We start from the raw sequence: 16,089 nt of genomic DNA, 5'->3' as shown, positions 1-16,089 counted from the left end.
GTTAATTTAGGGAATGGTGATGGGTTTTAATTTAGGGAATGGTGATGGGTTTATAATCTAAGAATACACTCTCCATTGTATGAGGACTTTTGGGAAGCCCAAACCAAAGCCATGAGAGCTTATGCTCAAAGTGGACAATATCATACCATTGTGGAGAGTCGTGTTCATCTAACATGGTATTAGAGTCATGCCCTAAACTTAGTTATGTCAATAGATTGGGAAATCCTCGAATGTCGAACAAAGGATTCCTGTGATCTTCAAAACGTCTTTAGTCATTGAAGAATTTTATGATCGATTTTATGTGCACAAGTGGATGATTTTTGTGTAACATTGTTCAGTGATAAACGAATAATCTAAAACTCCATTCATTACCAGATTCCATTTCTCACAAGTAATCTTACAATATTTTCAAACAAACAACAAGAATTTCCTTTTTCAATGAAATGGCAAAAGAAAATCACAGAGAATCCGATTCCCAATCTCTATTCTAAGCAACACAATCCTGAATTCACCTTCACCACACAAAAGCACCGAAAAAAAGCAAAGAAAATTGCAATTTCTGTACAGAACACGAAAAAAGTTCAATGGCTTTACCTTCAATTTTCGCTATCTCTTGTTACCGCCAAAACCTTGTTTCTTCCTCCTTTCACTGGCGCCTATTTCTTCGTCTTCCATCAATGCTTTCCCCTCGCTCTCATCGGTACTGTACGATTTCATAATGAACTCCGGCACAATGAAATTCGCTATCAAATACACGATCAGAAGCACGCCGCTGCACAGATTGCCAAAAGAACGGAGAAATTGAGGAGATTAATCTCAGATTGGCTCGATTTTCGAATCTAAAAGAACGAGAAAGTAGCGCACCTTGTCTGGAGGAGGACCGATACGTCGCCGGACTGCGACGGAGGAATAGTGTTTGCGAGAACTAGAGAGTTTGGAATTGCGTTGGCTGTTAGTGAAGCGAATCGGTTGCTTTGTGGAGAAATGTAAATCGGTGGCTGAGATTGTGAGTTGTTCTGCTTCCGTTGCCGGCGATTTGGCTTGAAATGCGATCGGAGAACAGGCAACTCAATGGCGGAGGTAATGCAATTCATCGAGAAAACGGATTTCACCGGCGGAGGAAGATAGAGACTCTGCCAAGCCATTTTGGGGTTTCTATTCGCTGTGTGCATTTGGATAACTTTTATGCGAAATTAAAATGAAAAAAAAAAAAAAATCATTTTAGTAATTTGACTATTTTGACCTCACAAGTTGTGGTAACAAATTTTAAATTGATTTTATATCATTGTTAGGTGCTCGTTGTTGTGTCACTAATCAACTATCGTCGTTAGATCCCACATCGGTTGGATAGGAGAATGAAACACTTTTTATAAGAGTGTAAAAACATCTTCTTAACAGACACGTTTTAACACTGTGAGGCTAACGACGATACATAACGGACCGAAGCATACAGTATCTGCTAGCGGCAGACTTAGATTGTTACAAATGCTTGGTGTACTTGGGTTGTTATAGTCGTTGTCTCAAATTCATTTGTATGATGCTCGAATAAGTAAGAAGCCAAATTTGAAACGAATAGATCAAATGAATAGTCAACTCATTACTTTAACTAGAAATGCAGAAGACCCGACCTGGTTTTCGTTCCCAGTTTATAGATTTAGTTGATACTGATCGACTGTCGTTGTCTCATGGTCCTATGTATGACGCTCCAATAAGGAAGGAGCCAAATTTGAAACAAATCGATCCACTGAATAGTTAAACCATTACTTATAACTAAGAATGTAGAAGACTTTAGCTTTCGTTCCCGTTTCTAAGTTTAGTCGTTCATTCAACGTCAAACACCAAAACTTCCAGATGGGGGCGATGATGTTTGTCAGATAATAACGTCAAAGTGAGCAAAACTTCCTGTTTCTAAATTTAATTTTATAATTATTTATTTTCTTAGGTCCGAATCAAGACTTGAATTTGCCTAAGCTATGGGGGCACGACTATGGCTATCTCATGGGGTAAATCAAACTCTCATTGGATTAGGGTTGACCAAAGAAGCTTGTCTCATCTGTAAGTTAACCAAAGCTTGACACGAGCTAAAGGATTTGACCTAGACGAGGTGGGCTAGTAAATCATGATGAAATCGAAGTTTTGTTGGGACACGTGCACCCACGAAAAATCTGAAAGACGATGATTGATGACTTACTTTAAGCTCGGATCAAAACAACCAAACATTCAAATTAATGCTCTCACATTTATCATATTAAAAACAAAATGGACAAATTCCACGTGGAAAATTACAAAGTTAGGTGGCTAATGATTTTCTTTCCATATTATATTCGGCTAAAAATTATCGTTGTAATTTATTATTTCCTAAATTATTAAAAGTTTGAAAATTCAAAATAGGACAATAAAACGAGGGGCAAATAGGTCAAACCACACAAAATCTAATGGCATCCAATGAAATTGCCCTTTTAGAAATATAAAAATAAAATTAGCTAAATTACTATTTTGGTCATCGAAAAATTTATTTATTTTATTAGTTATAATTATTATTTAACCATATTAAATTTAGACAATTGAAAAAAATATAAGTGGGAGTGTGAAAATAATATTTTAATCTATAGAGCTCTCACAACTATTCTGACTTTCTATTGTTTTCCAATAAAAACAAGACACGTGTCCGGTTTCACTTGAACTGGCCCACACCCTGTGCGAGCCTCGAGCCTTCCAATTTTCCATATCATGGCGTAAAGGAAACAAATCGAAACGTGTTCGACATTCCTTTTCCTCCCTACTCCCTCTTCCTCCTCTCGCTGTTTCTCTTCGAAACCCTTTTGCGTTGATCTCCGGGAGTACCTCCAGTCTCTGTCGTTCCGGTAAGTGCTTTCAATCGATTTGTTCTTGTTCTTGTTTGTATGATGAGTTTAGTTCTCGTTTGGCGGCTGAGAAATTTGTCTCTCTGTTTTGTTTGAGTTATTAGGAAATCGGTTTCTGTGATCTTGTTTTGATTTTAGGTTCTTTTTATTTTTGTTTTTGTTTTCTTTTTGCGTTTTTCTTTTTGGTTTGTTTCGATGTGCGCATTTGATTTAGGAGTTCGTTTCTGTTTTGTCTCTGGATGTATTCTCATCGACTTAAATCGGGAAAGAAAGCACTTTTGTGGATTTTCATACTGTGACTTGATTGTTGCTTTGATTTTCGTCTTACTTGCTTGGTCAGGAGCTGAGAAAATGAGTTTTGGAGTCGTAAGACGACGGATTGCGTCTGGTGGCTCTAATCTGGTGAGTTTCAGTGCATTCTATCCATTTTCTCAAGGTCTACGTGATGCGTATATGATTTGTATCGGTAGGCACAGTTATCTGATTCTGTAGTGCTTTCATTTCAGTTTTCTGTGCAATATTTGCGGGCAATTCGACCTTCCATTTCTGCAGGAAGAGTTCGCACCGTTGCTGAGAAAGAGGTAGTTACGTCTTCTGATGTCTTTGTCTCCTTGTGCGCTTTGTCTGGAGGTGGTTGTTAATGTTGATAGATAGGATATGTTTTGACAAGGCACGAACGGCCTGTAGTACGCAAGAAGTATTTGCTATGTATCTCTTCAATCTTCCTAAAACAAACCTCTCTGTGAAATGAAATGAAATTTAACGGGGATGTTTTTTGGAATTTTTTCATGCAATGAATTATTCATGAATCTTACATGCCCTATTTTCTTTACACATTTAGATTTTGCACCAATGTAGAAGCTTTGGACATGTCAGAAACTTTTCTCACCTACTTTCACCTGGTAATTTTGATTACAACTTCTCTACGTACTTGCTTAAGCTCCTACCTCATGCACCTGGTTCAAATATATGATTTCGTTTGATTGATCGATGCCCGTGTTGTAGGTGGTCCTGTTAGCAGTCCACAATCTCTAAGGTCAGTTACCATTATCGCTTTATACCTTGAGATTATCAGATTGAACTGATCAAATTATCTCATCCAATAGAAGGATATAATTTCAAAATTTCCATTTTCTTAATAACATCCAAACAACAAAATTTTAGTACATTCATTTCAAATGTATTTTATTCCAAAGTAAATTGAGAATTCAAAATCATTTCTAGTTTTTAATACCATGTCATTTGAAATCCTTCATATTCTTTGTTGATTCCAACTGAATGGTAAATTCATGAACTTATTTTGTTGTTATATCCTAATCCATTTTTTTAAAAAGATGATTGTTACTATTTTGTAATTGTTGGTTGATGCCCCACTAAACTGTTTTTTCTACCATGAATCATTAGGTTTAAATCTTATTTTTGCCTTTGAATGACTACACTTATTTTATTTTAGTCCTTGTACTTTCACCATTTTATTTCTATCCTTACTTTACATGAAAAACGTTGTTAGTCTTTATTGTTGAATTTTTGTTTTGCATTTGATAGAAATCTTGGGACATCTATCTCCAAACGTAGACCCAACATATGTGGTACTTTACATGAAAAACATTGTTAGTTTATATTGTTTTTGTTTTGCATTTAAAACGCAAGTCTATGTAATGTCACATAATCTTTTTTGATAAATACAATATAGAATTTTGCCGACAAATACTAGAATGATTAAAGCATATCGTGGATTTTAGTTGTTGTTTCTCATTCTAGTACATCACCAAGAGACAAGAAATAGACTAGTGTTTTTTGTTTTACAACTGTTGCCTTCTTTTCGCTTGGGTTTTTTTTTTCAGTACTTTTTTGTGTATTCTTTCATTCATTCTCAATGAAAGTTGTTCTTTTCCCAATAGAGGAGAAAGAAAAATGGTAATGGAGGTTGTCCTCGTGATGAGTCTCTAGTAGAACAAGTCTTCCTTCTTTGTGACCTGGTAATAATACTAGAGAAATTGGAAATTGAAAGAAAATTAGAGATTGACCCTCTTTATTTTTCTCCAAAACCTTCAATAGGAAGAATGGTATCCTATAAATTATGACCTGCTAGATCGTTAGCGTTTTAAGGTCAATATAAATCTCAAACCACATTCCTTTTTCTTTCGTCTTTCATCTATTGATTAGAAGAATAAATCTAGGTTGGTTAGCTCTTTCTAGCATTATCATGGGTATCAAGCCTTCTCTAAATCAAGATACTGCGTTGTGGAAGCTTAAAATACTTGGGGGAGTTTCCATGTCAATCCCTTGTTGAACATTTCGCACTCAAGTGTAGCATTTGTAAATAATATTTTGTTTGTTTATGAAGTTTGAGAAGCCAGGGAAAAATCTTTTTTACGTTGGGTTTAATGTCCTTGGTAAGGTGAATACTATGTACAATATTCAAAAGAGGTTATCTAACTTAATGTAGCTTCTAGTTGGCGTCTTCTTTGTTGCAACAACATAGAAGATCAAGCTGATCTTTCTTTTCGTTGGTTGTTTAGCTCTCATTCCCACATGCAATGGTTGGAAAAGTGTGCCTAGCCATGCTTCTCGAAATAGCGAGGGGTGTGCACCTATTTCAAAGAAGTGAGGTGCCCTCATTCAAACACAATTTGTCGTGTGTTTCAGTCCAAGTGCACACTCTTTAGTGTGTTATGAATCTCTCATTTGTATTTTATTTTTAAATTTTTTATAATGAAGAATCTTTTAGATATTTTTAGGTTATCTTTTTCTTTGTCCCCAATTTCTCTAAAAAATTCCATATGATTAAAATCTGTATTATTTTATTATTCTAAAAAAAAAAATTCCATATGAATAACCATGTCCTTGTGATGGAGGTTTTCATCATTGCAAACCCTTTATTTAATTTGTTTTATGTGCATCCTGAGATTTCAGTTCAACCTGAAACTTGATTTCCACAAATTGTAGAAAAAACATAAAAAAGAATTCCCACTTGAACTTTTGATATTTATTTAGTTTAACATGAGCCATTTGTCATTAGCCTCTTTGAGCTCTACTTGTAAAGACAATATATATATATTTATCTTGAGTGAGGAATTTGTCATTTGATTGATAAATAAATCTCTTGGTCCTCGTTATAATAATCACTACAATGTTGCTTTTCTAATTGAAAACTTGGTTTCAGCGGAATGCCAAGCAAGTAGAGATTTTCTTTTCAATAGGGCTCCTTGTAATCACTATTTTTTAAGAGAAATTTTCATTAATTCTTTTGCTATTGTCCCCTTTGGTTCTTATATTTTAATATGGTGATCAGGGTAGCTTTTGTGGGTATGCTGCAAAGACCTATGATGCAAATGAATGGCCGGAACTTCTCTTCAGATAATGGTGCGATATCACTGTCTTTTCTTAATGATTTTTGTTTGTGTTTTGTCTTGAACATTTCTTGTGGTTTAGTTGCCTTTGTATAAAATTTTGTGGTTAGCTGACGTTGTTTGTCATCCTAGGAACATTAGGACTCTTATAGCTAACACTAATAGGAGAGCCCTTTTGTAATCTCCTTTGGTTTCCTTGTGGCTTTTCACATCATCAATAAAAAGTTTAGTTCACATAAGAATAGGCCCACTTTAGTCGTCTAAGTGCCACATTTATTATTATTATTATTATTATTATTATTATTATTATTATTTGTAATTAACCTATTGTCATGTTTGGCAATAAAGGGGATCTGCTTGACGTTGTTGTCCCTCCATTGGCTGAGTCTATTACTGATGGAACGCTGGCAAAATTCCTGAAGAGTATGTTCTTTGGTTATTAAGTATATTGCTTATTGCTACATAATACACTGGTTTGTTGGTGATTTATTAAGAAGCCATTCTTATATGTTGAGTACAGATCCGGGTGATAGAGTGGAATTGGATGAAGCAATTGCTCAAATTGAAACAGATAAGGTGTTTTTTAGATTTATAGTGGAGAATTGATTTTCTTTCCCTTCTTCTCCCTCTGAATATGATTTGACGTTTCATTTAAATCCTTTGCTGCTAATTTTCTATCAGGTTACAATTGATGTCACTAGTCCAGGAGCTGGTGTTATCCTGAAGGTGACTATTTCTGGACTTCTACTATTTAATTTCCTTCTTTGCGTCTTGTAACTTGATGGGTAATTAATATAAATGTTCCCAGTTTGTTGCCAAGGAAGGAGATACCGTGGAACCAGGAACCAAGGTTGCTGTTATTTCAAAATCTGGTGAAGGTGTAACTCATGTTGCTCCTTCTGAGAAAGCACCAGAGCAAGCTGCATCTCCGGCTGCTCCAGCTGAAAAAGTAGAAAAGCCTAAAGTTGAAACACCTACTAGCATGAAGCCTAAGGCACCATCTCCACCACCTCCAAAACGCTCGGCTACTGAACCCCAGCTTCCTCCCAAGGATAGGGAAAGACGAGTACGGACCATAATTTAAATTCTGCATGGCCTTCACATTCACTTTCTATATATTTTTCATTGTATGTTTATGATCTTATCCCTATGACTTACTCTTGGGATTGTCATGACTTTAGGTTCCAATGACAAGGCTTCGAAAGAGGGTTGCTACGCGATTGAAAGATTCTCAGAACACATTTGCTATGTTGACCACCTTCAATGAAGTTGACATGTAAGCTTACATCAATCGTATTATCGGTCTTCGCACAAGTTTTTTTGCATTGATTTTCCTCTGCCCATGCAGAAACTACCATGCAGCCCCCTATTTTACCTTGCTTGGCTTTCCAGTTACTTCCTTAAACGTTGTTAGTTTCAACCTTTTTGGTGCATCGTGTCGTGCATATCTAGTGATTACTTTGTTTTCTATAAAAAAAAGATTACTTGATCTAATCCACCCCATTTCCAACATGTAAATCCACTTTAGACTGTAGCTATCTTTGGGCATTTTAAGTATATGTTGGGGGTTTGCAGTTCCCTATTGGATGCATTTTTTAGTACGAAATCTTATTAGTTGGGTTTACTTTCACATCTTCATGCATTTATGTTAGCTCTTTGCTGCTTCATGTTTAGCTTATGAACTGCCTTTATGTAGGACAAATTTGATGAAGCTTCGTTCTGATTACAAGGATGCTTTTGTTGAGAAGCACGGAGTCAAGTTGGGTCTTATGTCTGGATTTATTAAAGTATGTACTCTGTTAACTTTGTGGATATGTTAATTCCAGATGTGAACGAGGTTATGATTGTTTTGCCAATTCATTTTCTTCTTTTCATGTTTCAGGCTGCTGTCAGTGGGCTTCAGAATCAACCTATTATTAATGCTGTGATTGATGGGGATGATATAATATACAGAGACTATGTAGACATTAGCATAGCCGTTGGCACTCCTAAGGTCTGTTCAAGTTTTCCATGCCTTGGTAGTTTTCTTTTTGTTGTAAAGGAACCTAATGGTGAACTGCAAACAGATAACAGAAAAGGGACTATGATTCCTCCTAGTTTCTCAATAGATTCCTTACATTATTTTAGACCTCCCTTGGCGTTGCTCTTAAACCCAAGAGAGGCCAAAGATTTGTGGGGGTACTTGCTCCTGTTAGTTGACTCATCTTTTATAAAGGTCCATCACATCTGAAGTTTTAAAGGGGCCGTCTTCTAGGATTTCTGGTCTCTGAAGTATGACATCAAAATCCGCGTTGAATTTACCGGTCATGATGTCAATATAATTGGCACTGACCAAAATCCATTCAAAGATCTAAAGTTTCTGCTCAGGATGTAGATCATGAATCATGAAGAGATATAAAGTTGCTACATTATGTTTCATCATTTTTTCATGCAGGGTCTTGTTGTGCCAGTAATTCGAAATGCTGATAAGATGAATTTTGCTGACATAGAGAAGGAGATAAACACCCTTGCGAAGAAGGCAAATGACGGTACCATATCAATTGACGAGATGGCTGGAGGTTCCTTCACCGTATCCAACGGTGGTGTTTATGGAAGCCTTTTGAGTACCCCCATTATTAATCCTCCTCAGGTTTGTGCTCATAGTCATGAATCCTCCCCCCGCCCAAAAATATCATGCACATTTTGAGTCTCAAATAACCATGTCATGCAGTTACTTTCTCAATGATATCACCTTACTTCCAATGGAACTTTATTCATGGAAACTTATGAAAATATACCCTCGCATCCTTGAAAATTAAATATATTATATATTATCTTATCCATGATTTGCTGGTTCATTCATTCTACAACTGGACTATATTATTAGGTATTTCCTTCCTTTTTTTAGATGTTCGTTTCTTACGTTTCTTGATAAAAATCTGCAAATCTGAAATTTCTTGGCAGTCTGCAATCTTGGGAATGCACTCAATTGTCCCCCGTCCGGTTGTGGTTGGAGGCAACGTTGTGTCAAGGCCAATGATGTACATTGCTCTAACATATGACCATAGACTCATTGATGGGAGAGAGGCGGTGTTCTTTTTGCGCCGCATCAAAGATGTCGTGGAAGACCCACGGAGACTTCTCCTTGACATTTAAAGTCTCTGAAAACCAAAGCTGTTATGAAGATATCATCAGCGTGGAGTGTTTCCATAAGAGGGTAAAACTCCAAAACCTTCCCAAACCATTTGAGAAATAAATACACGTTTTCCTCAGATTTTAAGTTTTGTAGAATTTTCCCATACTTGTTGTGCTCCCATAAGTAATTGCGGCTTGTCTCATAATTGATACTGAATGAGGATCTTGTTGGAAAGCATGTTTTTTAAGCGATTTTCCATGAATTTGTGCTGCGGGAACTACCACGCCCATGCTGTTGAATTATTATTATTATTATTATTATTATTTATAATGAAGTCATCTATGGGATTTATTGCCCAACCTGGAAATGTTTCAAGTTCCAATTTTGATTTTTTTTTTTGTTTGTTTGTTTGTTTGTTTGTTTGTTGTGTGTTAAGCAGTAAGCAATTCTATTGACAAGTTTTACAGGGATGGTTTCCTTTCCTCATGCGAATACAGCTTGTGTGTTCGAAACTCAGCTCGGCGAGGCTGCAATGTATTAGTTGGAACTTTTGATTTCTTGGTTAGTATTGCTTTATTTCTTTGATTGTTGAAGTTCAGTCGAGGTTTAAGCATTTAAAAAATGAGAACTTAAGATTAGTTAATAACTCGGGGGCCCGAGAAATATCGATTTCAAAAGTTTTGCATGATTTCAGAAGCTTGCTACATGGAACGTGGAATGTTTGAAAGTAATTTGGAATCCAATTTAAATGTTGGATTAGGTTTGAGTTCAATCTTAAATTGAAAAAAGGTTGGTTCATGACATCGTAAGGTAGAATTCATTTATTTATAATTTGAGGAAAAAAGTCAATTTATATACTATTGGTCAATCATTGTATCAATTTAAAGATCGTTTAAAGGCTAAACTTTTTTAATTGAATCATTTTTTATCTTTTGTTAGGAATTTGTAACTATTTTTACTTAAATTTACTGAAAATTTATTTACAATAAATTTAAAATCATTGAATATCAAAGTAACAATACAAATTATCGTACATTCTCAACGGAGAAAATAGAGTGTGAAAACTATACAAAAATTTAAATTGATATTAAAGTTTTAGAATTTTAATTGATACAATTATTATCCACCACTAAAATTTATGAATGAGATCTTGCACTAAAAATCTATGAATGAGACGTTGAACATAAAACAAAGTTTTTCAACCATTACAACATTTCATACATATATTTGTGTATATATATCAGTCTACATCCAATTTTTATTTCCATCGTTACAGTAAGTTACATAGGAAGATTAAAGACAATTAATATGTTTGGAATATAAATAATTATGAGGAAAAATGACGTTCAATTACTCGGTTTGAATTGGCATTATTTATCTGAAATTAATAGGAATAATCAATACGAAGTCAATGCAATCCTCAAAATTAATTGAAGTAAAGGTCTCATTCAATTGTTCAATAAATTACAAACTTAAAGGTCAGCATAAATTAAATCAGCATCACATGACAGCAAAATCAGAGGGTATTAAATACCACACAAAGGTTGTTGTTCCAAGTTACCTTTTGGCAATCCTCAAAATTGATGCCTCTCCTGCGAAGACAGGCCGACCTTTGATGTCCTTAAATTCTGACCTCTATGCCTTCCTTTAATAAATGCCCTTTTACGGACTGAATAGCCACCTGTCATCCACACCACTAGATGCTTAGAGGGACAACAAACCTTTCTTTTTCCCTCTCTTTTTCTACTGATCAGGTAGAAAAAGTGAAAGATTACACGACAATACAGAACACAAAAGCCCACAAAAAGGAAGCCAAATTTGTGAAAGAACACACGAGAATACAAAAACAGAACCCCACAAAAAAGAAGCCAAATTTAAACAAGTTTCTATCAAGTAAAATATGATTTAGCGGATAGTTACAAAAGACCTAAAAACAGAAGTCCAAATATCAACCGACCAACCATTGCTACCAGAACTATCCCAATTCCTGAATATTTTATTATTTTTCTAGCTCGAAAGAAAGATCTCTCACAAAATTAGTCAAACTCCTGACTCTTCATAAAAAGATCCCTTTCCCACGGAAGGGAACAAACTAAACTCATATAACTGGTAACCGTAAGAATATGTCCTGCGGACTGCAGAATGGTGACAGATTTTCAGGTACAAGTTTATAAACTACCTACAAATTTTTTTGTTTTGTTATTTATTTAGTTTCAAAATTCAAACTAAATTTTAAAAACGAAAAAAAGAGAAGTTTTTAGAAACTTATTTTTTGATTTTCGAATTTGACCAAAAATACAAATGTTTTCTTAACAATAATGAAAACTATTGGAAAAAAATAGTGCGAAAACAAACATGGTTATCAAATAGGAAGCTAATAGGGAAGGCTAATCACAATCTTATGTATAGATAATACAGATAGGCTGACTGATTTTAGAATAGTTAAAAATTCGGGGAGTGAGCTATGATTTTCCTAGACCTACGGTGCATCAAATCTAAGAAGTTAAGTATTAATGATGTTCAGAGTTATTAGAATTAAATGTCATATAGCTTCTCGTCTCACACACTATGTTAAATGAGCATATAGGTGACAGTTAATCACATGCTCTCGGAAAATCAGGGGCAATGAACATTTCAAACTTGATTAAATCAAACGACAGTTTTATTCTAAATAAATCGTCAATCGAGGCTAAAATATGGTATCAGATCATTTGGTGTTTGTATGCACAGCTAAGATAAAGGGATCTCAGGGAATACCTCCTTGCGATGGAAAATGCCAGCAGCTAAGGCAGCAGATGCATTTGTTTTGTTAAACACCTCTGAGAAATGGTCAGAACACCCAGCACCGCTGCTGGCAATAACAGGGATGCTCACAGAATCAGATATCAGCTTTACTAGATCTAAATCAAATCCTTTTCCTTGACCTGAGAAAATTTAGTTAGAAACAAAATTAGATTGTAATAGTCTTTAAGAAGGCAGATTATCCTCCATACAAGAGAAAGAAATAAAAGCATGCATGTTTCTCAAATAATTGGGAATTGGGTGGTTCTTTCTAAGAATATTGAAATTCCCCAATCGTATTGCTCTTTCCATAGTCAACCTCAAAGCATTGGGGCAGTCTACACGACCATTTGGATCGATCAAGGAATCAAAGCTTCTACATAGGCTTATCTTCTAATCATGAAAGGCTAGACAATCTCAATCAAGATGCATTTATGAGGCTTCAGATAAATTCTCAAACAGGTCCCCCCTTCTCACCATCATACCTCATCAAGGATTCCCCATTGACAGCATCGAGGATATTTGGAAGTCCATAGCCTCCAGTTCAAATGAGGAAATGTCTTAGCAAGTGGGTCTCTGCGGACAACAGTTGGGCTAAGCCTCAATCTTCAATCTTCAAAGGACTACGTAAGAGAGAGAGCTATAGAGGGAGAGACATGGGAGCTTATGCATTTGCTAATTTCTTACGGCCAGTTCATACATCCAAGTTATGCAATTATGACCGAGTGGCAAGTCTTTTGTTAACGTCCTCCTTGGACTAACCTGAAGGATTTCTATCCTTCTAACCTTTGTAGTTCTTGTAATATGTAGGAGGTTTCTCATTGAAAGAAAACAAAAAGGAAAAAGCGAAGATGATATTTATGCTTGGAAGAGAGTGATTATGAAATGTTTATTGCATGGAACTGTCATCCTTACCATCACAATCTATGCAATTTAGCAGTATTTCTCCAGCTCCAAGCTCCTCCACTGCTTTTGCAAGCTCATAAGCTCCAATAGGTCGACCTTCTCGACCTCCATTAACCTAGCGAACAAAAAAAAAAAAAAAAAAAAAAAAAAAAAAAAAAAAAAAAAAAAAAAAAACAAATGGTTTAAAGAAATTTTTTGAAGGTGGAAGCACTGAACAACAATCTCCAAATTCTAGATTTCTCAACAAAAGATACAAGCCCAAACAATTTGAATTTAAAAAAAAAAAAAAAAAAATTGAACTATCAAAAAAGTTAAAAAAGAATTATATTAAAAAAACAACATTCTTTTAGTCTCCAAGTCTCCCCCCACGTTGAAATTAAGAGTAAATTTTATTTCTACCTTTTATGACCCTCCCTCCCTTATTTTCTGACAATTTTCTAAAAACCAATCTGATCTTTCCCTCACCTTGCTTTTAATATAAGTTTTCTTTAAGAGAAATTTGGGGAAGATAAAAGAAATAATAAATAAATAAAAACCAACTGGGAGTTTTCTAATCTCAGTTTCAACTGAAGCAAGAGTGTGTCGTAGTAAATCAAACTCTCAATTTTGTTCATGAAAAACTAGGAGTATATTATTGGCAGCTTGTTGAAAAGAAATTTGCATTCAGAAAATTTCATTGCGAAGTAAATGTGAGAGGAAAAATAGTACTTACTGTACACTGATACCATGCATATTCTTCTCCATTAGGACCTGAAATCAACATAAATTCACCTTCATAAGTTCAATCCAAGCTCAAACAGATTCTCTCAAACGTATAACCGTATCAGTAAACTTGGTCTATCAATAAACACTGGCTTAATAGTTCCCATTCTCATGCATTTCACACATTCATCAAGAGAAAAATAAAACATTGCAAGGGCAGGATTCACCATCATTGTACACCTCTAATCCACAGGGGCTAGAAGGGTTTTGAGGAGACAAGGGAAATGAAATATCCATTTACCTTGGTTAGTAACTCGGATGACTTTGAACTCCACATCATCAGGACTTTTAAGGTACACTCTTCGAGGATCAATACTTACCACGACAGCCTGAAATGTAGATTTTCGACAAACTCATTGATTGCTATTATTCAGGCTATCAAGAACAAAGACTAAACGTCTATGTACACTAAATTAATAAATTGTTTCATATTATACAAGCCTCTTCAGTGAGTGAATCAGTTAATCACAAACAGAAATAAACTAGACATGACAGAGTTTAAGAAAAAAGAGAGAGGAGAAGTGTCAGGTAATTTGTTAAATGCTTCCATTACCGGAAGCCTGAAGAATAAGGCCGTCATCCAAACAGGTAAAGCAAAAATGCAAATTACACAGTTTGGACAGACAGCACCAAATGAAGTTATTTAGAAAATGCAGGTAACAAGGAAAAGCAGACACTGCAGTATCAACAAGCCCTTTGGAATCTGGACCTTATATTTCAATACCAGGATTAAATACACGAATGATAAGAATGACAGCCGGCGCTATTGATAGTACTCACCTGATTTCCATAAACAGTAGAAATCTGTTCCAAGCTGCTCTTTCCAGTCTTTACCTGGTAGCAGATATTCAAGAACCATATAAGTGAAACAACCATCACACAAGTAAACTCAAAAACAGATTATTGATATAACACTCACACCAGTTCTTAAATATTCCTCAGCAGCATAAACTGCATCACTTCCGATAGATATTTTATCAGCTCCAGATCTGAAATATTCTGAAGCAACTTCCAAGCTAGAATAGTGTCTGACAAGGATATGCATAACAAACTGTTCGTGAAGTAGGTCAAAGCAGCATAACGGCGTAACATACTACCCGTAAAGTTGATCAAAGCATTAAAAAACAATAAGTACCCTTAGTTAATACAAAGAGCACACCTGCCATTTGCATCCGTAAAATCTCTAATTCCGCCTCCAACAGTCAATGGTACAAAAACATTTTCTGATGTGTATCTCAGAACCTATGATGAGAACCATGGAGGATAGAGATTAGAAAATGAACTAGAATGAAATTTATTTATTTGGCAACAATATTGTGGAAAATAATTGCAATTACAATCTAACTAACCTGCAACATTGGCAAGTCGCCAAGAGGGAAATCACGGAAACCAGTTATATTCAGAAAACTGACCTACAATTTGGCATCATCAGAACCAAGCAGATTAAAAGCCAAATAGTATCATTTTGAAAGTAATAATTACTTGGAGGATGACAGTTTTTAAGATAAAAGGTGGTGAGGAATACCTCGTCAGCTCCATCCTTGTAGTATTGTCCAGCAAGCTCAACCGGCTTGCCAAGGTTCCTCACCTAAACATAAAATAATAGCGTCATTTCCATAAAATGAAGCATCTTCCTTCCTAGCAAATTGAAAGACCATGGGAACACTACCCTAATCAGTCCCTCAAAATCACAAAAGTTGGCATTTTAGCCACTGGTATTAAAATAAACTGCCAAACAGATTGTGTAAAATAAACAAGTTGTGAATTAAGGTCCTATATTTATATATTTATAACTAACTAAATTTTCCAGGACATGATCACATAATTAAAAAACCAGTAAAAAGAAAAGTTATTGCAAATTATAAGACAGCCAGATCGGTAGCTGGTATTAGGATTTTCTTTGAATCTCTTTTTAAATATAGAAACGCAAGAATCTTGGCATTCAATTGGCATATGCTCCTCCCAGAAGATCCACACCTTCTCCTTTCATTCACTCTTTCACAAGGTCGAAGAAGATTTTGTGGGAGAATGTTATTAGAGCTTTTTGCTGGAACATTTGGAAAGAAAGAAACAGAAGAATCTTTCAAGAAAGGGAGTCATCCTGCTTTAGATTTTTGTAGGCTATAGTTAATACAGTTGTGACTTGGTGTAAATGCTCCCTCCCTTCCATCACCATAGCTTTGCTACCCTCCTAACCAATTGGAGAGGTCTTTTGAGACTATCCTTTTGGGTTTTCCCATCTTTTGTAAGTTCATACTTTCAAATGAAATGGTTTCTTATCCCCCCCCCCCCCCCCCCCCCCCCCCCC

General features: G+C 35.4%; 3 protein-coding genes across 7 annotated transcripts in view; 1 reads left to right on the top strand and 2 right to left on the bottom strand.

Annotated features, from left to right (window-relative positions):
- Positions 1-349: 349 nt before the first annotated feature.
- Positions 350-1,352, bottom strand: LOC111480699. The gene is made up of 2 exons (XM_023125872.1): positions 865-1,352; positions 350-772 (listed from the first exon to the last, which is right to left on the bottom strand). The coding sequence occupies exons 1-2, from the start codon at positions 1,170-1,172 to the stop codon at positions 607-609; spliced, it is 474 nt and encodes a 157-aa protein (XP_022981640.1). The 5' UTR covers positions 1,173-1,352; the 3' UTR covers positions 350-606.
- A 1,378-nt stretch (positions 1,353-2,730) lies between these two features.
- On the top strand, positions 2,731-9,997 carry LOC111480576 (dihydrolipoyllysine-residue succinyltransferase component of 2-oxoglutarate dehydrogenase complex 1, mitochondrial). 5 transcript variants are annotated; one of them, XR_002717858.1, is made up of 16 exons: positions 2,731-2,864; positions 3,205-3,266; positions 3,371-3,445; positions 3,706-3,766; positions 3,870-3,900; positions 6,160-6,230; positions 6,566-6,640; positions 6,738-6,793; positions 6,899-6,943; positions 7,026-7,283; positions 7,399-7,493; positions 7,914-8,004; positions 8,100-8,210; positions 8,652-8,846; positions 9,161-9,413; positions 9,830-9,997. XR_002717858.1 is itself a non-coding variant. In XM_023125696.1 (15 exons), the coding sequence occupies exons 2-15, from the start codon at positions 3,216-3,218 to the stop codon at positions 9,350-9,352; spliced, it is 1,407 nt and encodes a 468-aa protein (XP_022981464.1). In that variant the 5' UTR covers positions 2,731-2,864; positions 3,205-3,215; the 3' UTR covers positions 9,353-9,693. The 5 variants fall into 5 exon arrangements, 1 of the variants encoding a protein (XP_022981464.1); XR_002717856.1 differs by having other exon boundaries at positions 9,800-9,997; XR_002717857.1 differs by having other exon boundaries at positions 9,792-9,997.
- A 776-nt stretch (positions 9,998-10,773) lies between these two features.
- LOC111480551 (imidazole glycerol phosphate synthase hisHF, chloroplastic-like) overlaps positions 10,774-16,089 on the bottom strand; it is an 8,869-nt gene continuing 3,553 nt past the window's right edge. The window contains exons 10-19 of the mRNA XM_023125660.1: positions 15,307-15,369; positions 15,131-15,193; positions 14,941-15,023; positions 14,701-14,809; positions 14,562-14,615; positions 14,023-14,110; positions 13,732-13,769; positions 13,029-13,134; positions 12,090-12,256; positions 10,774-11,013 (exon numbers count right to left, since the gene is read on the bottom strand). Of these exons, the coding sequence (XP_022981428.1) occupies positions 10,954-11,013; positions 12,090-12,256; positions 13,029-13,134; positions 13,732-13,769; positions 14,023-14,110; positions 14,562-14,615; positions 14,701-14,809; positions 14,941-15,023; positions 15,131-15,193; positions 15,307-15,369 (831 nt within the window). The 3' untranslated portion in view covers positions 10,774-10,953. The remainder of the gene's footprint in view (positions 11,014-12,089; positions 12,257-13,028; positions 13,135-13,731; positions 13,770-14,022; positions 14,111-14,561; positions 14,616-14,700; positions 14,810-14,940; positions 15,024-15,130; positions 15,194-15,306; positions 15,370-16,089) is intronic.

Source organism: Cucurbita maxima, unplaced genomic scaffold (assembly GCF_002738345.1).
Source record: "Cucurbita maxima cultivar Rimu unplaced genomic scaffold, Cmax_1.0 Cma_Scf00006, whole genome shotgun sequence".
Lineage (NCBI taxonomy): Eukaryota > Viridiplantae > Streptophyta > Magnoliopsida > Cucurbitales > Cucurbitaceae > Cucurbita > Cucurbita maxima.
The sequence above is the reverse complement of the archived record's forward strand: the minus strand, read 5'-3'. Positions and strand labels throughout refer to the sequence as shown.

Bases quoted from the DNA above. Each gene is read 5' to 3' on its own strand.
- LOC111480699 (XM_023125872.1), bottom strand. From the start codon at position 1,172: ATGCACACAGCGAATAGAAACCCCAAAATGGCTTGGCAGAGTCTCTAT. The intron at 773-864 runs GTGCGCTACTTT...CAATCTGTGCAG, and splicing joins TCGGTCCTCCTCCAGACAAG to CGGCGTGCTTCTGATCGTGT.
- LOC111480576 (XM_023125696.1), top strand. From the start codon at position 3,216: ATGAGTTTTGGAGTCGTAAGACGACGGATTGCGTCTGGTGGCTCTAAT. The intron at 6,641-6,737 runs GTATGTTCTTTG...TGTTGAGTACAG, and splicing joins GCTGGCAAAATTCCTGAAGA to ATCCGGGTGATAGAGTGGAA. The intron at 6,794-6,898 runs GTGTTTTTTAGA...ATTTTCTATCAG, and splicing joins CTCAAATTGAAACAGATAAG to GTTACAATTGATGTCACTAG.